We start from the raw sequence: 22,351 nt of genomic DNA, 5'->3' as shown, positions 1-22,351 counted from the left end.
GCTGAAGATATTATTTCATATATTTGTGTTGCTGAGCAGTGCAGTGCTATGGTCTATGCCAGATGCAGTTGTTTGGAGGGTATTTTAACTTTGCAGCCACTTCCAGCTAGCATTTTCTGTTTAGAGTATAAGAGAGATGATGGCTTTGTGTTGCAGTTAGAATTTAAACTACCCTTAGTTATAGAAATTGCTCATATAAATCTGATACTTAGTGCATCCTTATCCAATAGTTTTTAATTGCATATGGGATTGAGTACGTGATGACCTTGTCTCCTCCATCAGAGAGGAAAGTCATTTATTTCTCCTCTGCCATATATCTGATTTTTATTTATTTTTTTTTTTGTAGTAACGTTTACCTGCCTACTGGTGATTTGGAAAGAGAGGACAATACTTCTCTAATCATAATACAGTCTATAACAGTAGTTGAGCTGTGTTCAGCACATCATAGTAAAAGTTTAACATCCTATAGACTCAGGTTCCTAACATTTTTGTAGTGACTTGGTGCAAAACCAGTGAAAGCTGCCTGTTTAAAACAAACAAACAAAAAAAAACAAAAACCAAAAATAAAACCAGAAACGAAGCTCATTTGCTAATGAGGCATTAAGGACCTGTACTAAAGAATCTTCACAGGTTTAACCTACTATATGATAAATACTAAATTGTGTATTGGAACTTTGGGATTACAAAATAAAGTAATTGTCTTTCTTAAATGCTAGGTACTACAACTGGACAACAGCTGCTCCCCTTCTGCTGGCAATGCAGGCATTCCAGAAACCTTTGCCAAAGGTGAGATTGAATATGAAGGTTGGTCAGAGCGGAAGCTTTGACGTTTTGCTATTTATTAAGGCATATCATTAACTAAGGCAGATAAAAGGGGCTGTGTTATAAAGGCGTGTGTTTTCACACTAAACCATTCCCTTAGTCTTACTTATTTAGCTCGTAGTATAAGCTAGATTTGGTCTGTGAATAGTTTTTACTTTCTAAGCTAAGATAATTACAAGTATTTTGAACTTGATCTCTTTATCTTCTCCTGTTTTCCTGCATTAATACAGATTGTAAACATAAGTTAGATTGACTCACCTTAATGTTTACTGTATCTGAATGCTGATGATCTGCTTCACTTTATCTATGTACAGCATATATTAGCAAATAAAAATTGAAGTCCAGGATTTTGACCTTACTTGAATGCAACTTAAGTACTGGATGGGGAAGGTCTACAGCTTGTTAGTTCTCAATTTCTCAGTTGGTTGGTCATAACCATCCCAGGTAGGCAGTGACAGATAGCTATGACTGTGACAGCTGTATGGTTGTTTATATTAAACACACTGATGTACTTAGTCCGATTACATGTGACCTAGTGCCAGCGAGATGATCAGGACAGAAATACGTGTTACTGTGACTATTTATAAAGGAGTAAGTATCAACATTGGCACTAATTTGTAACCTAGTTGGCCATAGATTTGGCATCCTTTGTAAACTAAACTTTACTTCTGTCCCTTGCACCCCTTTGTGTATCTTTGTATTTAATCTATGTGAATTCTTTTGCCAAAACTTGAAGTAATACTCTACTACTATGTTCTTTCTGTCTTAGTGCCACATCACCTATGGATACAGACAGACAATATAAAGTCGTAGAATATTGCTAAAAGGGAGGGATGCATAAGGATCATTGAGTTCAGCTCCAGATTCAATACATTAAACTGATCCTAATAGTCCTAAACATCTGATAAATCAGGCTTGAATTTCAGAGCATCACAGAACTAGATATTTTTGTGTGTTACTGCAAATATTCCAGTTGTCATCAAAGCCATGATTCATCCCATTAGCACATACTGGTCTCCAGTGGCAGTACACAGGTAGTTACCCTGAATCCTCCAGTGCAGGGTAACTACCTTTGTAATTCAATATTTAGATGCCTGATCCAAATGTTTTGTCTTTGGCTGAGGAAGAATAAGCAGAAGCAATAGGTATGAAATACTTTTTCCATTAAAGGGAAATAGCAATTCCTTCAATGATTGTATGGTTACATCATTATTCATATAGGTTATGTGAAATTCGCTGTTGTCTTTTCTGTACACTGGTATCTTTCTAGACGATTTTCATAGGGTGAAGAAGCTAATACTTATAGTTGGCACAGTCTATGTGATTGGAAAGGCTTAGTAGTTCAAACTGTACTGCTGAAATCACAATTACTCGTTTATGCTACCAGTCATTCTACTGGTTTTCTTAATTACTTATAAGAATTTTGATTTGCTGTAATAATGCAACTAAGGTGTAATATTAAGATACTTCATCAAAACAGGCTTTATGAAGTGATTGAAAGCTCAAGCTATTATTAAAAAAAACCGGCATTCTGCAAAATACACTTAAGTGCTTAACTGTAAGCAAGTACATTATCTAATTAAAAATCAGTAGTACATCTGCTTGAGGTTGTCCATATGTTTGATAACATCTTTAAACTGTAGCCATTGTTCTCAACAACTGTTATTTTCTCAGTAGCTCCATCTGCAGTTTTCGTTTTGTGTCTAAAAAAACTTTAACTTCTTTGCTCAACTTCATTCCTCTGTCACATCTCTTTTTTTTTTTTTTTTTTTTTTTTTTTTTTTTCTCTTATACTTTAGATAGGATAGTGAAGGAAAACCTGTGGAAAAAAAACTGGGAAAAAGTGTATTTTTGCATAACCTGAACTTAGGCCTCTTTCTTAACTGCTAGCTTTTCTTGGAATCAGTTCTGGATTTTTTCTTTTTTTTTTTTTTTTTTTTTTTTTTTTTCTCTCACTAATCAACAATGCAATTTTATTTTGATATTTCATTTACAGTAGAGGCTGTCACAAAGCCTGTGGCTAAGCTATTCTAGGACATACTGAACATTGTAGCCACCTTTATTGTGGTGTTTCCCCTTCTGCTTTTTTTGCTCACTCTCATGATTGGATGAATTCAAATCTCTCTGATCATAGTTACTGGAAGAAACTTTCTTCTATTAGGAATCCAGTATATACAGAATATTGAAATTAGCAAAGGTTTAAAAGAAAAAGTACAAAACTTAACGCTGTCAGTCAAGTTCATAGTATCATGCTAACCTCATTTAAAACTACTAACTTCCTTGATTTTATCCTAGCTTATTATGAGTTATGTACTTCATAGTTATTCATAAATGAAAATGACCATCTTGCATGCTGTTTTTTTTTATTTTTTTATACTATTTTCCATGACAACTCTTTCAGGAAGTGATCTTTTTTACTCATTTGTTTGTTGTGCTTTTTTAAAATATAATTTGCACTAAGTAATGTAAAACACAAACAAACCAGTAGCTTCTCCATTCTTGGCATTATACTAATACCTACTTATGCTTTTTTTCCTCCTTTGATTTTTGTCCTTTTCATTTTTTCTTTTAAAAATTCCATAAGTATTCATGTTTAAGTTACTTCAGAGCAGTGCTGGATACCATTAGATTTTGCTTTAGTAGAATTTATGGTCCGCAGACAGTATGTTTACTTTTATTCTGTTTATTATCAGTTAAAATTGTGCATTTGCACTCTTTCATTTACATATATCAGGTTGTCCTTTGTTTTGGTTTCTTTTTATGTTACCATCCATTTATCACAGGCCACTGTGGAATCTATAATGAGAGACAAGATGCCCAAAAAAGGTGGAAGATGGTGGTTTTCCTGGAGAGGGAGAAACAGCACTATTAAAGAGGTAAGTTGGAAATGCCAGCTGCCTTCAAATTCATCCCTCAGAACTTTGCTTCATACCCACTTTGGCTGAGGATTTGCACGCTAGAAGTTGTTTAAACAGCATCTGAAGTCTGACTTCAGAAAGCCTTCGATCAGACCCTGCCTAAAATGTTTGCTTGCAGTATTTTGGTTCTGCTTTTTTTTTTTTTTTTTTTTTTTTTCTCCATTATATAAATGGGAGACAGTATTATCCAACAAAATTTGTGTCTGGGAACCTAGATTTGAAGAGGTGTGCCACATGTTTTGCCTACCTTTCTACAGTTTTTGCTCACAGCTGAAGAACAGAGATTTTTATGATGAGAGTGCACTGTAAAGTTCAGTAAAACTTAAGGTGGAAAACTTACATTACTTTTAAAGTCATCTTAAATTTCTTTTCTGAATATTAGAAGTTTGTGGTAACAGTCTTAAAGCCATGAATGAACATTAAAGCACAGTGAAAAAGGCAAAATTTTATATGAAATATTGATCTCCTGTCTAGACATGTTTAATCTTTAAAGTTGGCTAATAAAACCATATTCATTTATACTATTGAAGCATTAGTACTTGGGGGAGATATGTTTTATGGTTGTACCTCAGTAGATGAACTCTTAGCTTTGCTTGAAATAACCACTGTACTGGTCTGTGGATATGAGCTTTAGAGACTGAGATTTTAGTTTCTGCAGCTTGAAATAGTTAGAATTTCTTCCTCAGTGGAAGCGTTTGCTTATCTATAAAGCTGTAAATGGACAAGGGGAAGTTTTTATTTTTCTTTGTTTCTTACGAGTCATTCACTACTCAAAAATCTTTCTTCTTGTGGGAAGGAATTGATAGAACTCAGCATCGACTCAGAGTAAAAATAATGTGGAATGTCTTATTGGATTAAAGATTTTAATAATTCAGTGGAAGGTAACTCTATTTTTCCAGATGGTTTTGGTTTTCAAGTGAAATCTGGCTATTTGTGATTAACTGAGTAGTTTGATTCTGGAACTTCAAGAGTGCCAGCTATGTGAAATCTGAGTTTTGTATCTGTGCAAAACTAAATCTTCATTCTTCTTCTGAGTTTTATATTTACATTGCTTAATTATTTTGCACAGCCTTTATTCTTTAAGAAATCCATGCAATTTTCCCTCTTTAATCGTGGATAAAGTAAAAGGGAATGCATGGGAAAAAAAACTGTACTTTTTGCGTGTAACTTTTTTCTTCTTTAATCAGATTTCCATGAATTTGTATACTTTCTTGTATTTTTATAGGAAACAAAGGCAGAACAAGGTATGAGTGGGAGTAGACTTAAAGGAGAAGACTCTTCACAGATGAGCTTGGCAAACAGGTACCCAAGAAGTTTGCTCTATCTGAAATGAGCAAGAATTATAATTTAAAAGTGAAATCAAGCTGTTTCTATATTTGAACCAAGAAGTACTGCACAAAGTAAATATTTAATGCAATGAAAAATAAGTACTGTGTGAAGTAAATATTTGATGCAGTGAATTATGAATTGTGTGTAAGTGCAGCTATCAAGGCTATAAGCCATGGGAAGGTTGCAGACCTTGCAAGTGTGCTTTGGCATTTTTAGCTTATGGTTTGGCTGGTAATTCTATGACACATATTCCAGCCCTTTGACAAAAAAAAAAAAAGCAAACAATAATTGAAGCAGTACTGCAAAACTATTTACATCTCTCTGGAGTTTTCAAGGCAGCATTGTAGGTTATCCCAGGTTGTTTTCAGTTCACATGTGCTAAAATCCTGATTTATGGCTTGACACTTGAATTTCTTCCTGCGTATTTTAGGAAGTTCAGGAGCCTAACACTTGCCAGGCTTCTTTTCACATGCAATAGGTAGGAAAGATTCCTGGTTGGTTTTTTTTTTTTTTTTTATTAGTTCTTTTAAGGATTGCAGAAATCTGTTCATTCTCATGTTCCAAATTAATCATACTGTATAGCTAGAATCTCTGCCTCATAAAGGCTCTGTATGATGAGTCTTAGTTTTCCCCAGAAACTGCTGAGGGAATGAGATAGCCAGGGGCAGCTCTCCTATCTTGTATCGTTGCTGTGCATTCAGTTTGGACTGTAAAGACAGCTCATACGTGTTGTGCTTAGAGCTGAAGAGGGCCATATCATACAGATTTAAATATGCTTTATACTCACTATGTGAAACTCAAGGGTCACCATGGTTGGAAAAAAAATGGAGTAGCTGTAGTTCTTTAAGCAGTCTCATTCCAGGAGAATGGGATGTAGTTCTTGGTTTGCTTGTCTCTGTTCTCTGAGTTTGAGATCTAACAAAGGAATCAAAAAGACTGAGTTCCCTTTTTTGATAAGTAACGTTTAGGTCTGATATCTTTTACATGGTTGTTGAAAGATAGGCTTTAAAGTGGGGTTAGGATATCAAGCAGACAGAATTCTGTAGTCAGTGCTCTTTAAGTTTTAACTGATCTTAAAAATCTGTCATTAAGAATTTATTGCTTACAAACAGAGCACAAGTGGGATGTTGAATAAAGCTTTTGAGATGTGATGTTACAAAGGATAACAAGATGGATTTTATAATGTTGTTAGTCATGACATATACCATCTTGATGATAGGTCAAGACTTCCTGACATCAAAGAACGTCCAGCTGTGATGGAAACAGACCCAGTAGCTTTAGTAGTTCCAGAGATTATATTTGCTGGATCTGAAGGGATATGTTATCTTCCCTAAGTGATAGTTTTGTGTATTGTAGAAAAACTTTGCCTCTGTCTAAATGAGCTCAATCAAGTGGGTCTTTTTTGTTTTTACTTTATCCTGAATGAGATAATCCTGCAGATCGTGGAAAAGAATAACCCGATAATTGCTTTCAGAAAAAGGAGTTTTTTGATGATAAAATGGTAATCACTTGGTGTCATATCCCACCCATAATAGAGGGGAGAAGGGATGACCAGATTGCCGAATTCTTTTATTAACTGCTAAGTTAGGGAAAACAAACAAAAAAGCACAGCAAAATACCAGCACAGCAAACTTCTTTTTCTTGCACTGAGAAATGAGAATTTTCTGTAGTTTCAGTATTTTTTAATATATTAAAGAAACAATGTATATAAAAATGAATACTTACCACTGAGGTTTTTTGAGTCAACATAACATATTAATTGTTATCTGTTAAATTTAAGTGATGAAAACTAGCATATAGACAAGTGAATCACAGAATCATGAGGGTTGGAAGGGACCCCATGGGAATCCAAGTATTAATAATGGGGAACAAGCATGAATGAAAATTCAGCACTCCATTGATATATTTAAAAGCCCTGCTGTGAATGACCTCTTGTGAAACAGGATCAGAGAATCAATAACTTATTTGGTGACTCACTGTTAATGCATTTTTAATGGATACTGAGATGCATTTACGGACATGATAGCATCATTTTCTGTGTGCACTGTTCCAGAATAAAAGATGAATCTTCTTCGAGCGATGAAGACCCTAGAGCTGCCAAACAAAACCTTGGGTCATTACAAGCCAACTCGAGTCATCTCTCATTATTGTCTGGAATCAGTTACAAAAAAACACTTCGACTAACTTCTGACCAGCTTGTGAGTTGGTTTTACATCTTTGTACTGAAATGTCATTTCTAATGCAACGAGAACAACATTGTTATCCAGACTTGTAAGGTTTAATTATTTCTTTACTTCTTACATTTAATTCCATCTTCTTACAGTAACTTTAAAGCTATCCTTTCCTTTTTCTTCTCAGTATTATACATGAATGTTCCTTCAGCAAGTGCTGGGGTTCAGAGATTTGGAGCCCATTTAGACAAATACCAAAACTATTTCTGAAGTGTTTTGCATCTGAGTATACTGGAACAACATCCTTTCTGTGTTGTGTAAAGTTTGTGTCAACCCAGAGGTCTCTTTTCTGCCACCACCCTCCCGTTAATAAACAGACAGGCATTCTTATGTAAATACAGTTCTTTGTTAGTAACTTTTGAAAGAGCTACTTGTGCACTCACTATGAAGCCTGACTATTAATTTCTTGTCTTCCTCTGTGACAGAACGCATTCTGACTAATGGTGACAAAACTGTTGCTGCTCTATATTTTGCACGTGCCAATTGGATTTTGGAAAAATGGGCTACTTTAGTGAAATATTTTTTGTCATCTTTCCTACAGCCAATTAATTTTCTAAAGGAAACTCATATGAGAAGTACAGCATTCTGCAGCCTATTGCTTACTCCTAAATAGTTTGAAAGGAATTTTGAATTTTTCCCAAGAGATGAATGAAATGTGGTTGTAACTTCCTAAATCAGGCAGAAAACAAGGATTACACAAATATTACTTGCTTACAAATATATATATCTTTTTAAGATACATAAACCTTACAGTAATTAGCAGAAGTCAGCACTACTCTCAGATAGGATTCTTGATGGCACAGTAGATGGGATTCATCAGTTTCCCATCTGCATTCACACCTTCATTTTGCATATTAACTCATTGAGCAATTCAGTGGAATATAACTAAGAACACTTAAAGCAAGAAACTCCTACAGGTTTTGTGAAAATGAATGATTGAGCCTACAAAAAGAGATCAAATCAGTAGTCTCATGCCAAATTAATTCCTAAGTGAAAGAGAAGGGCAGCAGGGTGGGAAAGTTAAGGAACTTTGGAAAATGAAGGATAATAGGTGGGTTATTATAGACTAGAAATGTGCTAGTGTGGATCCATAGAACATAAATCCACATAAAAGCACTGTGTCATTTTCACTGTTCATGGCACTACTTGTTACCCGTGCTTCTCTCTCCATATCTATATCTTTATCATGGTATGAGAAACCTTCCATATTCATTATTCCATGTGAACCTTTCAGGATGCTCCTTCATATTGCTTACCATGAATCAGATTTTTTTTTTCATTCTGTTCCATAAATTAATGCTTCATATTCAAAATATGTGACGAATCTCTTCTGACCTTACTTAGAAAATGGCTCTGCTGAAAGCAGTAAGGTTGTGTCCAAAGCAACAGCCATCTGTAGCTTTCTGTTCTGCATGATGTCTGTTTCACACGCTCAAATTGTTGATAATTTTGCTGATAATGTCTTGCAGAAAAGCTTAAAGCTGAAGAATGGTCCCAATGATGTGACCTTTAGTGTTACAACACAATATCAAGGTACTTGCCGCTGTGAAGGCACCATTTACCTGTGGAATTGGGATGACAAGGTTATAATTTCTGACATAGATGGAACCATTACACGGTGAGTTCATGAAAAGGGGACTATTTATTTGCCTCTGTCCATTGGACTGAAAACCAGGGAATTTTGAGGAAACGAATTGTATTTCAGTATTTTGTGGAGTCTGTTTTTTCTCTGCTTCAGTTTTGTTTGTTTTCAAACACTGCAAGATTCACTGGCTAGAATCATTCTTTCATAAAGAAACATGCCATAAGCACTCACTTTTCAGTGTTTCCCTTTTTGGTGTTTTGTGATAGCATTTACAGCAGTGTTGCGGGGCGTTTAGCAGAATCATAGGCTTCTTGCTCTATCAGACTTATGAGGTACAATAGATGCAAAAAAAAAAAACAGACAAACAAACAAACAATGAACAAAAGGATTTTCAAAACTAATCTGGACTAAATTAAAATATTTGATTTGAACTGACGCTTGAACTTTTTTTTCCCATTGCAATTAATCAGTTGAAGGGCAAACTGTTTTTTGGTTGCCAACATGAATTAATTTCTCTGCCTTTCCTATTTTCTTAAGTTTCAGCAAAGTAAATGAGACCTACTCTTCTCTTTGTCTGGACAGTAATTGAATTCTTCCACCTTACAATACTACTGTGAATCCTAATCCATTGCCAAATCTTTTCTCTGTAAGATTCAAGATAATTAGAGTAGTTGGATTTCTTGCTGTGTATCCTTATAATGATTGATCTAGTGAGGTGCTCAGGTCTTTGTACTTTTAAATATTACTGTATTGTAAATAATTTTCTTTTATGTAGAGTGGGAAATATGTTGAAACTAGTATAACTGTATATGACCAACTGACAGCTTGGTTATTTGAAGAGGTTAGAACGTTATTGCATTCTTGGAGGTTTACAATCTTACCTACCTTACAGTTAGACTTGGTTTATTTAGGAAATGTAAGCCTCAAAAAGTATACTTAATACTAACTGGTCTACTCCGTAGGTCTAACTGGTAGTTTGTGTGCTATAACTTCCTTCTTAACTTATGGCTCACTAGCTTATCTGAGAAAACAGGTCTTGGAGCACTAGGCTGATTAAAACAGCATAGATGTGTCAAGACTATCTTGAAAGAAAAGGGAATAATCTCGCCCTCTTCTGATTGTAATCAGTACTTTGTAGAAAATCTAATTTTCTTGTGCAGCTAGGTAATTTAATTAGGGGAATTTATATTAGTCTCATCTGTTATTAGTTAAAAGCAGTAAGTTTGTTTTTTGTTTTGTTCTTCATTTCAAATACATTGTTTTTCTTTTATTCAGGTCAGATACTTTAGGTCATATTTTACCTACTCTTGGCAAAGATTGGACACACCAAGGGATTGCGAAGTTGTACCATAAAGTGAGCCAGTGAGTATTCAGTAAATCTGTTCATATATCTGTGATTTGTGTGTTTATTCTTTTGCAAGTGAAAGTTGAAATCTTTATAGACTGTTATGCTTACAGGTTAAGAGAAATCTCATCACTGTCTCTTTGCTTACACAGTGTAACTATCTGCTGTCTGATAGCCAGAGCAATACCTGCTTTGTGATACCAGGAACAGAAGTCTCCTGTCAGTTAATGAGTAGCAATTATTCTCTTAATCATCTCAAACAGATACAGTTCAGTTTAGAAAAAATACAGTAATCTAAATGAGTTGTATAGCTTCAATAAGTGGAAGCTTTTGCAACCTGGGAGTTGCAACCTTACCATATGAGACTTTCCTGTCTATCCTTGAGGATAGACGTTGCAAAACATCTAAGGATTGTTTAGTTGGGGGTGGTCATTGCAGGTGGATTTCTTGCCAAAGCTTACTTGCCTGGAAGTTAGGTGTCTAATCTAAACTAATTGCTTAGTTCTTTTTCTTTTGAAGAGGTTAGTAGAGAGACATGAGTTTCTTTATCTGTTGTGCATGGATGAGGTCTAAAATACCTGAAATGAGTCAGTTTAGGAGAATTTCTGCTGTTTCCAGCAAGCAGAAAGGGAGTTGAGGGAACAAGTGTGGACTCCAGCTGTCTAATATTAAATTTCTATACCATAGTATCTATCTTGAGTAGGAATGGACCATTTAAGGTTCTCATTGTGTTTATATACAGTGATGGTGGTCTTTGTTACTGATTGTTATACAATTTATTTCATTTCTTGCCTATATGAATATTTGCTGTTAATTTAAGTGGCAAATTTACAGATGTTAAAATATTCTAAAGGTTTTGAAAGTTATTGAGCTACATGTTGCACAGGGCCTGAGGAACTAGAAAAACTTGATGTTTCCTCTGATGAGTGTGAATAGGAGAACTGTTCTGAGAGAATAGTGAGCTTTGTCAGTAGTAGTTGAGGGGAAAAAAAAAGCTAGGAGAAAAGTTAATCGATATCTGAATGAGATCAGATGAAGTGTCAGAAGTTGTATTCTGATATTCATATATCCAGATTTTTAGCATCAACAAGTTTTAGTGGTTTTCTGTTCAAGTTGAACAGACACTGGGGAAAAAAGAATGTATTTTCTTAGATCACATTCAGCTGCTCTTGTATATTGAGCTTACCACAGCTGTTTGAAGAGCCTCTGGAACATATCTTAACTGTTGTTTTATAATCTGACTAGTTCTGTGCACTGTGGTTATGTTAGGACTTGTTTATTGCTTTTTATTTTACGTAAATGATAAATTATAAACCATGGTTGGTGGAATCTAAATTATACCAGAGACGCTGGTCCATCCTCTAGTTCTTGTAAAGACGTACAAGATAAGAGAAAAAACAGGACAGCATGTGAATTCAGATACTGGAACTCTGTTTAGTTCCTGTGTGTGGCCTCTGCATTGTCTTTGGTGAAAATGTTAATTTCTTTTTAATTGTGGTAGTTATTTCTGTGCCTGTCAGTACTTAGGGCTTTGCTGATCGAAAACACAAAAATGGGAAAATAGATTTGAGTCATGTCATTTTTAAAATTACTGAGTTAATTATGTAGCAGCTAGATGTTACAGCTGAACGCTACAGAAATATAGAATAGCTATATTTAATGGCCTGCGTGTGCTGAATACGCACTTGTTTATTTCACATTCCCTTGTAGGACTTGCAAAAGGAAATTCTATGAAGTTGTACTAATGCCTTTCGACTCTGTTCTGTTCTGACAGAACCTGTAACTTCTGCTGAAACTTTTTGTTTCAGTGTCAGTACAAAGATTACTTCTCATACAATGTTTTGCAGTTTTACTTTGCTCAGAGTTGAAAGGAGCATGTTGCTGCTGCACATAGACCAGTTTTCCCCACCCGGAGGCTCAGAAGGCTAGACTGTTGTTAATACAAAGAAGGTTAATCTGCCATTGTCTGTTTTATGCCAAGTGCTTCCTCTTAGCAGATATTGTTTTAGCTAATTCAAATGTCTGTGGTTTTAGTATGCAGGGGTAAGTAGAAAGTCATGCGAAGTTATGAGAAGACGAGATAAGCCCCTTCTAAGTGTAAATCATTAACTGTAGTGGAACCAGGCAGATTTTTATTGTCCAGCATTGTCACATAAATGTTGTTCCTTTTAAATATAGCTGTTAACCACTGTGATTGATTCATGTGAGAACAAACTCACAACATTATTTATTTCAAAATGCCTGCTTTGTTTTTTAACAGCATTATCATCTTTTGTTCCTGTTTACAGAAATGGATATAAATTTTTGTATTGCTCAGCACGTGCTATTGGAATGGCAGACATGACCAGAGGATACTTGCACTGGGTCAATGAACGTGGAACTGTGCTGCCACAGGGGCCAGTGTTGCTGAGTCCGAGCAGCTTATTCTCAGCTTTGCACAGGTACTGCAGTATCACTTTTGTGTAGAAAGAAATTTGGAGGTTGGTGAAAGCTGAATTGTCAGTGTTTTAATGGGGCCTACTGAAATGATTCATAATCATTTTACTTACATAGTGGTCCAAAGTTGAATTTAAAAGAAATTATGCTGAAGAAAAGACCACAATAAAATAGATAAGCATATTGCTTATCTTGCATATGTCTGCAATCACTGTTTAGGTAGAAATATTGCCTCTTTTTTTTTTTTTTTTTTCGTTTGTTTCTGTGTGTGGATGATAAATATTTATTTCTTGGGGGCTACAAAGAAGTTCACCTGTAAATAAAATGAACTCTTTATAGTCCTGACTGTATTGTGCTTTTCTACCTGGACAATAATGTTTTTTGCAGGTGTTGTTGTGTAACAAATCATAACAGCACAGATATGAATATTGTACCTTTTTCCTAATTCAGTAAAGTATGTCAAGTGATTACTGAAAATATTTTAGGCTCTAAAAACGCTGCTGTGACAGGATTTCATTAGAATTTTTAATGGAAAGTTGTTCAGATGTTCTCCTGATTGAATGACATGCTACAGGCTGTCTTACCAGTCATGTTCTAAATATAAGGCAGCGTGGAGGTACGCAGTGTTCTTAGACTGATTAAATGATAGTCATGGTAAAAGGAGAGCTGCTGTCATCTTACGTTCTTATATCTAGAAATATATTTCAAGTGATACTCTTTTGGGTATCATCTTTAGACTAAAAAATGCCCATTTATCTCTCAGCTTCTTTGGTGTGTGGGCAACATATGACTAAATTGTTACCTGTGGATTTATTCACTGTGGTTTTAAGGGAAAGACGGTTTTATTCCTCCTTTGCACATGCTCAAACTTCAATTTTTATGTGAAACTACTCTTCCAAAGGGCTGTAATATTCCTATGAAGTGTCCGTGCTACTTGCATTTTCCTTGGCATATATAATACTAGGATGTAGGATTCTGAGCATCTTCAGTACTTTTGTGTCATGCTGGTGTCTTTCTCTGTTGTGGGAACTCCAGACTTCGCCACCTGTTCAGCATCCTTGCCAAGAGAAGCTGTTATGAAAGGGCTTTTACCCAGAGATGAGGCAGCTCCTCTGTTCATTAATGAATTCTGTATTCTGTAAGAAGCAACTGAAAAGAAATGGAAGATTTCTTTATTACTTCTGCTAGTTAGCAGTGATGGATGACCCTAACTGTAGAAGCACCTTAACAGTCTGAGGTCCTTTTAGCACATATGTTAATTACAATCCTTTAATTAAAAAAAAAAAAGTGATTAAAAAACCGTACATAGTGGTGGCTAATATAATCTATGTGAATCATATTGCAGTTCTCAGGAAGCAGTTTACTTAATTTATGCTTAAGCTTCAGTAGAAGTCCTCTTGTTTTGGAGGATTTATTTACTGTGGCCATCACATAAGCTTAGGAATGATATTTTTGTCTTGGTGGCCATTGTGACTTCCAAATGAAGATTTATTGGAGAAAAAGTTTTGCAGAAGTCCTGAGTAAAGGGGGGGAAGGGGGGGGGAACGGGAAGAAGATTGAATGAAGTTAAACTGGTTTATGCTGTATTTCATGTGTACTTGTTCATTTGATGCTTCCCTCACTTTTTTCTTTTATGTCATTTCAGGGAAGTGATAGAGAAAAAGCCAGAAAAATTCAAAGTTCAATGTTTGACAGACATAAAAAACTTGTTTTATCCCAACACAGAACCCTTTTATGCTGCTTTTGGAAACAGACCCGCTGTGAGTAATAGCTGAAATTATTTTATTGCAGAGAACAGAAATGTTGCTGTTATTTCACAATTCTGTTGCATTAAAACTGAAAAGCTTTAAATGGAACTAGAGAATATTTTATTAGGCCTTGTACAAAGGATAAAAAAAAAGTTCTTCCTCCAAAATATCACAGTGCAGAGGTGGAAGAGCAGCAAACCAACTACATTATATCTACATAACTTAGCATAACACTAAGTACTGATTTAAACCCTAACTATGTAATAAATAAATCCTTAAGCATTTGTGAAAGTACTGGTACCATTTCACTGCAGCTGATACAGCACCAGCGAGTTACCTGTGGACAAACACCAAATCCTTTTATATGAGCATCAGTGGGACTTAGACTTCAAAACACAATATTTAGAAGGATTTGGATGTCCCATTTGATCAAGCATTCTGCTTTGTGGAGAGACCTATGTGCTTCTTGACACAGAGAGAGGAAGTCAGGTTTCTCATACATTTGAAGACTAAAAATGTGCTGTATGCTTTTCTTACTCCTGTCCTGGCCCAAAGGATGCTTACATGTATCTGCAGAAGGCAGCAGCCTTAGGGAAGATGCTGAGACTTCATATAAGCTAAGCAAAACTGGGACAGAGGCACCTTGGAATGTGATCATCCTTTCTTTTATACTGAAACCATGATCTGAAAAATGGTTTTGGCTCAGGAAATAGCACTCTAAGTTTTTACAGTGTCAGTGGGCACCTAAGTTAAGCAGATGGAACTGTTATTTGTGCCCATGAGCCCTGCAGAGCATTTGCTGTTTCCTCCAGCAGTGTATTGGTGAATGGTATTTTCAGTGGAAACTAATGTGTAGTATAGGGCAGCCTCTAACATGGCCTTGAGAGAACGGTCCTTGACCCTTCCTGTTCCCTGTTATAACTAACCAGTTAGCTCCTTCCTCCTTTAGTTGCTGGAGAGAAATGGAATGCTTCTTTAGGGCGATTCAGGTGCTCTCCACTGACTTTACAAGATCTAAAAGCTCTAGTTAAACTTGAGGAGCATGGAATAGATTCCAGCCTTAGCTGTTCAGCCTGCAAGACCTCAAATGCGTCTACTGGCTAAAACATTGACAGCTCGAGGAAATCACCAGCATCAATATGGACACCAGCCATAGTCAGTGTGAATGAGAACATTTAGAGACTGAGTATTTTAGATGCTTGGATGTTTGGATGAAGGTGCCTGGCAAGATATTTTGGCACTGAAGCCATGCACGTTGTAGCTACATTTGAGAGAGTTCAGCATGCCTTTCTGCTGGAATTCATTCTTACAGTTAAATCACATTTTTCCTAGGGTTGCTGGTATTTATGAGCAGTAACAATTTTTTTCAGCTTCATCTTCTAACGAGTTACATAATTCAAAAGTATTGTCAGTGAGGATAGGAAGGGGGTCCCTGTTGACTGACCAGTGTTTTATCTGTTTGTTCCATCAAACACAGTTTAGTTTCCCCTATCAAGGTAACTTTAGCCGTATGGTTTCAAAATTAATATTTTGTCTACTTTGTGGCTTTGTATTATAGATGAACCTCAGAGTAAAACAAAATCATTATTTTACTTGAAGTTGTTATTGATGCATGCACGAAAGCAGAAAATTAGAGTTTCTAAAGAGATTGCTGATATCTCTTTGATTGCTGTTTCAGATGTTAAATACAATTAGGCTAGTTGCTTTGTGAACATCAGGATCATAACTTTCTCAGTTTCCCACTTTTGCCACTTTTTTGTTCTTTCCCCAAGTAAACTCAGTGAAATTTCAGTACTTGCAAGCATTACAAGTGCACATAGCATACTGCATGGTATAGAAATTAAAATTGTTTGCATCTCTTCATTAAACTTCCAATCTTTTACCACCTGAACTTTAAAACTATATCCATGGCAGCTAGGCCTGATCTTTTTAATCTTAATTTTGTCAGTGTTTGTTTGTATGTTTGTTTTAAGATCAGAACTTTTTCATGCTTGCTGTAATAATTTAAATTTCTTAGAAGATATTCTTAACCCTTACTTCTGATTGCACTCTATAGCATAGAATCATAGAATGGTTTGGGTTGGAAGGGACCTTTAAGATCACCTAGTTCCAACCCCTTGCTACAGGCAGGGACACCTCCCACCAGACCAGGTTGCTCACAGCCCCGTCCAGCCTGGCCTTGGATGCTTCCAGGGAGGGGGCATTCGCAACTTCTCCAGGCAACCTGTTTCAGTGCCTCACTGCCTTCACAATAAAGGATTTCTTCCCAGTATCTAGTCTAAATCTACCTCTCCCAGTTTAATTGATTCCCACAGTTGTATCTGTGTTACCTCCTGGGAATCAGAACTGCAGTTATAGTGTTTATACCTTGCTTTCCCTTTCTCTGATACAAAGTCAATTTATGGATATTGCACCAAGCACAAGAACTGGGAGATGTTTCCAGGGGTTTAAATAAACAGTTGTTATAACTTTCTTTTATGACCTTGTCCTTACAAACTAATCACTATTTTATGTCAGTTATGTTTTAGCATTGTTGCGAGATATTCAGTACAACACACTTGGGGAATGAAATATTCTCTGAATGAAAGATGGAAGTGCAAATATTTTTTATCTCCAAATAACATTAGGTTTTTATTGAATGTTGTTTTTGTGTCAAGGGAATTAACTGAGAAACAACATGATTTTGATCAGTAGTTGAAATTAAAGTGGCAAACTCCATACTTCACTGCAAATTGTCTGTTTCATGAGCTCATCATTACGCTGAGTTCAAGTTTGCAAACTTTTAGAGAATTTCAGATCCACAGTTGATAGATACAGTAACAATACTATGCAGATATATTCTATGTAATATATTTCAGGATGAACGTTACTATACAGAGACAGAATCATAATCCTTTTTAATTTTGCCTTCTGTTTAGGATGTTTACTCATACAAACAAGTGGGTGTTTCTTTAAACCGAATATTTACAGTCAACCCCAAAGGAGAACTTATACAAGAACATGCAAAGACAAACATCTCATCGTAAGTAATCTAATCCCTACACTTTATAGTCTAAATTAATTTCCTTTTATAACCTATGACTCAACTTGCCCAAAGATGGATTTAATTTTAGTAATGAAAAAATATTTAGGATGTGCCAAACAAAATATTAAGTAAAATAAAGTGCAGACTTTCCACACTTTTCTGGTTAAACTGATACAGAAATTGTTTCATATTTAGTGTAACATATTCTATCTAGTCTACTCCTGAAAAGGAATAACAAGCGTACAATTTAATCTGCATAGAAAATATATTAACCAGTTTTGTGAAGCCATCTGCCATTTTGTGACCTTGTCAAAATTTCCTTTTCCTGAAACTTCTGTGTAGAAGAGCTAGGGAAAAAAAGTGAAGGAAATACTGAAGGCTTCCATCAAGATGCTTAGGCATCTCAGTTGAAAAGAAAAGGCCTTGTGTAAAGTTGAGACTGCACTTAATGGACAGGGAACCAAAGTGAGCATATATGTGTATGACCAGTTGAGTAGGGAGCTGTTTGAGCCAAGCTGGACAGCAATGAAGAAATAGCATGTGGGGCCTGAATATCTCAACAGGTGATCTGGGCTGAAAATGGCACCTTGTTCTTTCTAGAAAAGCATTCATTCAAAGCAAAGGTGGATTCTGTATCTGAACTGTGAATCCTGTTTGGAAGCTAGACACCAAAATTAAACTCAATTTTATTCATTTAAGGAGTATAACCTGTTCATATAGATACAGCTATGTCTTGACTGGGACTTAAATAAATCGAACTACTATGATCTGAGATGGTTTGGTATTGCATTTATTTATTTAATTGTTTTTCAGCTATGTCAGACTGTGTGAAGTAGTAGACCATATTTTCCCTTTGCTGAAAAGAAGCCATTCTTCAGATTTCCCTTGTTCCGATACCTACAGTCAGTTTACCTACTGGAGGGAACCTCTGCCACCTTTTGAAACTCAGGATGTACATCCAGACTCATCTTAACTGCATCTCCAAACTGTCAGCCTCAGAGCAAAGAAAGCGCTAGCTCACATTGCAAGAACATCATTTGGCTTTTACTGTTGACAGTTCAGCTGGAATCTGTGATGCTGTTTTCATTTGCCGTAAGCAAACTTAGAAATGCTTCCTCATACTTAGTCACACTTCCAGATGACAAGAGTGAGCTGTACCAGGAATGGGAGTTACATTCCTCACTCTTCACTCAGCAACTCAAATCATGCTGTGCAGTTTCATTACTTAAATAAAAGTGCAGTGATGATAGAGTTGCGGTTAGATCTGTCATAAGATCATTAAGTGGTTCTGTATCCTTTGTGTATCACTGAAGTTGTCTTTCATCTCATCAGACACCACTGTCAGCTGGGGAGTTGGAGGCACTTGCCAGTCCTGACATCATTTTGTGATACGTGTTGCAGTCTGTATGCCAGATTCCACCCTCTGAAAGGGCAAATGATTGAGCAGGGGGATTGGACCAGATGGCTTCCAGAGGAACCTGAACTAGTTACTGAACTAGGTCCTCAGCTGTTGTGAACTGGTGTAGCCATCAGTGCCAGTGGAGCTGTGTTCATTTATTCCATCCTACTATTTTGATCTGATAACACTTTTCTGTGTGGAAATAAATCATGTGCAATATAAATGGAAAGTAAAATAAATAAGATGACCTGATCCTGCTAGTCATCTTACTGAGAAGTAGTGCACTTCAGGAAAAGGTATTTGGATTAAGATAAGTGTGACGGTGTAAGATGCAGGCTGCTGTGTGTAGTGCCCATCTTACGGGAGTCTGTGGTTTGGCTTCAGTGATTTTGTTTTTTCCTCATTGAAGACGTCTTGCTCAGCATATGTGCTGAGTTTCAAGACATTGCTGAGCCAAGAGAACTGAGGATTTTGTCAAAATGGAATAGTTGTATTTGAAACATTATTTTTGGTTAAAATGTGAACTTTAATGCTGGTGAGTGATGCATCTCAGGTTTTTACTGTATGGATCTTTTTGTTGTTTTTGTATCATAAAGAATGGATACTGTAGTGCCATTTACTTTCTCCAAGAGACTGAAATCTCCTCTTCCATATTTTTTTCCATTCATTTGTTCAGACACAATCTGTATGTACTGTTTTTGCTACTTGCTCTTAACTGCCTTAAGATTTAACTATGTGTGATAGAAGCAATACTGCAGATCAGTTGATAGTGTTTTCCAAATGATCTGCCTTTATACAATGTGGTACTTTGCTTTAAAATGTACGCATCAAATAATGACCATATGCCAAATACTTCTTAAATTGAACTTGTAGCTAAGAAAGTGATGTTTTTCTCCTCTTTTTAAAGTACACTTAAAAATCTAATTGTTCTCTGAAACACTAAAAATGACATCATGGGATTCTGTGTATGTAGGATTTCAGTATGGCTGAAACAGTGGTTAGCAAGCTGTGGTCTCTGCCGGCTTGTGATCTGTCAGGCTGTGGTGCACGTTTTGCAGCTATTTTGCAGTGTTTTCAATTAAGAGTTTAGGCAGAATGGTCCAGGAGAAATTTTAAGATGTGTTTGTGGTTGGTTAGCACCCAAAGGTTTGGGAACAGCTGTTATGTATCACATTTGTTCTCTTTCAACAAATTCTGCTTTTGCATGTCAAAAGAGTGATAACAACATAGTTAGGATGGTAATTCTATAAATGGGGCTTTCTGACTTTTAGTGCTGCAGACTTTATCTGAGATGTCAGGGGGCCAATTTACGATTTTCCTGTGCCTTCAATAGTAATTACTAAGCACAGCCCTTTGCACAGCTGCAGTGTGCGCAGCTGCAGTTGTGCAGTGGTGAGCCCTCCGTCTTCCTTTTTGCATGAACGTTGCTGATTCGGAGTACATCCACTTTGGAGATACCGGAATTAATAGACAAACACAAAGAGGGAGAAATGTGTGTTCAGTAACCCAGACTGATTATGCTCTCCTTGCAAATTTAATGAAAATGCAAATTGACTGTCAGAAAGCCTGTATCACATTTCTCAAACCTTTAAGACAATCAGTGAGGATCTCAGGTTACCAAGCTGAAATGGTTGCATCTCTAAATATAGCCACAGTTTCTTTCAAGTATCTGTTTATAGTTGTCACTAATGATTGAATTAATGGATGAATACACTGATTCCTATTTAATTCAGTTTTGGCAATGGTCTGTTTCAACCCATTTGTGATGCAAAATTAAACCAACCCTTCTTTTCGGTCAGAAGCTGTCAGTTTTTTATTCTTCATTTGCACACAGCAACTTCTGCCATAAGAAAAATTCCAAGAGATATCTGCAACTGAAGCCTATGTAGTTTTTATTTATGACTTAAACAATCCCAGATAACAATCCCTATTTTTCTATTTCATCGGAGTGTATTTCAACCCAAATAGTGTGAACAGGGGGTTGTTTTAATTCTGTCACTTTCATAGGCATAGAGCCACGCTGGTACAGGTAGGCCTGAGATGCTGTGAAATCCCCACCTGGAGGTGTTTTGTTTTTTTTTTTTTGGTTAAGAGGGCTGGGTCTGACTTGATCTCATATTGCCAAACATCTGCTGCAAGCATGAAGTTGGACTACATGACCTCCAGGGGTCCCTTCTGACCAACGTTTCTATGGTTCTGTGACATTAACGCCTTATGTGTGACATACGGTATATCCCCCTTTGTATCTGAAAGTTTAAATATAGCTGAAGAGGAACACAAATGTCTTTATATTATAACTTGTGCTTATCAAAATTGCTGACTAAAAAGATAGTTAAGAAAATCCAAGTTTTGGCCTGTTAGAAACATTGTTAAACTTTTGAAGAGAGAATAAGATATCTTGGTTTGGTAGCCGAGCAATTTTATGCGTAATATTTGAACTGCTTTGTTAATTCATACAGAAGAAAAAAAAAAAAAAGCATGGTTTAACAAATTCCTACTCTTTCTGTGAAAGAAAAAATCAACTTTCAGTGTAGTGCTGGTTTCTGTTACAGAAAGAATATTTGGTGAACGTAAATATGCAGGCACGTGAATTCGCTGCATGTTCTATTTATACAATACTCACAAACCAGGATGTGCAGCAATGAGGAGTGACTGATGTTTATTTTTCATGGAGCTGATGACCATACTGCTCCAGCTGTGTCATTTGAGTGACAGAATACCACGCTTGATGTATTAGTTGTGTTGAGGTTAAAATGTTACTGCTGTAATATAGGGTGAGAGGAAGAGGGTACTGGGTATTTTTATTTGTAGATATGGGTTATTATTTCACAGCCTATTTATATACAGTATTTACTCTGTATATGTATGTGCTACTGCAATGATGAAAATCGTTTTAACGCCTCATTTTGATCTGCTGAATGCAACATATATTACAACATATATTGTAATAAAGGCAAATACAAAAATTCTGACTTCTGTTCTTCTTTTTCTGTATGCTTTGATGTTGCAGGAGTGCTTTTGCAGACCTGCTAAAACTGTGAAGCACAGGGTTTGTATATCTGCTCTCAGCTGCCTGTCTCATACTGGGGCTGTCCAGTGAAACTTCTGGCACTTAAAAAAAAAAAAAAAAGCATCCAGAGCTTTTTCAACTGGAAGGAGTCTGAGAAAGACAAGGCCTGGTTCTGGGCTCTCACTGTTCTGGGATCTGAGAATGCACCTGGGAGCCAGGAGTAAACCAGACAGGAACTGGGGTGAACTGGGCAGTCAGGAATCTTTCCCCACCTCGGATTTTTCTTTATCTTTTTGTCTAATTCTTAGCATGATCTGGAAGACCAACAGTCTGATTGAATGGTATCATTGTGACGAATAGTACTGACCTGATAGCCTCCCTCTTCCCCTCCCTCCCTTTCTTTTTCTCTTTGTCATTGGCTATTCTGTTGGAGATGAACCATTTCCTCAAGTGTGTGAGAATGCAAAGCTGCTTTTTGCTCCCTCTGCTGGGTTTGCTGAACA

The 22,351-nt window shown here is 36.3% G+C and overlaps 1 protein-coding gene across 5 annotated transcripts in view; it reads left to right on the top strand.

Annotated features, from left to right (window-relative positions):
• Nucleotides 1-21,804, top strand: part of LPIN1 (lipin 1) — a 75,324-nt gene extending 53,520 nt beyond the window's left edge. For all 5 annotated transcript variants that reach the window (XM_042874489.1, XM_042874507.1, XM_042874499.1 and 2 more), the window contains 10 exons: nucleotides 717-786; nucleotides 3,606-3,698; nucleotides 4,966-5,042; nucleotides 7,123-7,267; nucleotides 8,770-8,918; nucleotides 10,161-10,247; nucleotides 12,519-12,671; nucleotides 14,312-14,426; nucleotides 17,333-17,436; nucleotides 18,253-21,804. In XM_042874489.1, the coding sequence (XP_042730423.1) occupies nucleotides 717-786; nucleotides 3,606-3,698; nucleotides 4,966-5,042; nucleotides 7,123-7,267; nucleotides 8,770-8,918; nucleotides 10,161-10,247; nucleotides 12,519-12,671; nucleotides 14,312-14,426; nucleotides 17,333-17,436; nucleotides 18,253-18,412 (1,153 nt within the window). In that variant the 3' untranslated portion in view covers nucleotides 18,413-21,804. The remainder of the gene's footprint in view (nucleotides 1-716; nucleotides 787-3,605; nucleotides 3,699-4,965; nucleotides 5,043-7,122; nucleotides 7,268-8,769; nucleotides 8,919-10,160; nucleotides 10,248-12,518; nucleotides 12,672-14,311; nucleotides 14,427-17,332; nucleotides 17,437-18,252) is intronic.
• The last annotated feature ends 547 nt before the right edge of the window (nucleotides 21,805-22,351 follow it).

Source organism: Lagopus leucura, unplaced genomic scaffold (assembly GCF_019238085.1).
Source record: "Lagopus leucura isolate 7727_CA_CO unplaced genomic scaffold, USGS_WTPT01 Super-Scaffold_73, whole genome shotgun sequence".
NCBI classification, from domain to species: domain Eukaryota; kingdom Metazoa; phylum Chordata; class Aves; order Galliformes; family Phasianidae; genus Lagopus; species Lagopus leucura.
This window is presented reverse-complemented; position numbering and strand designations above follow the sequence as displayed.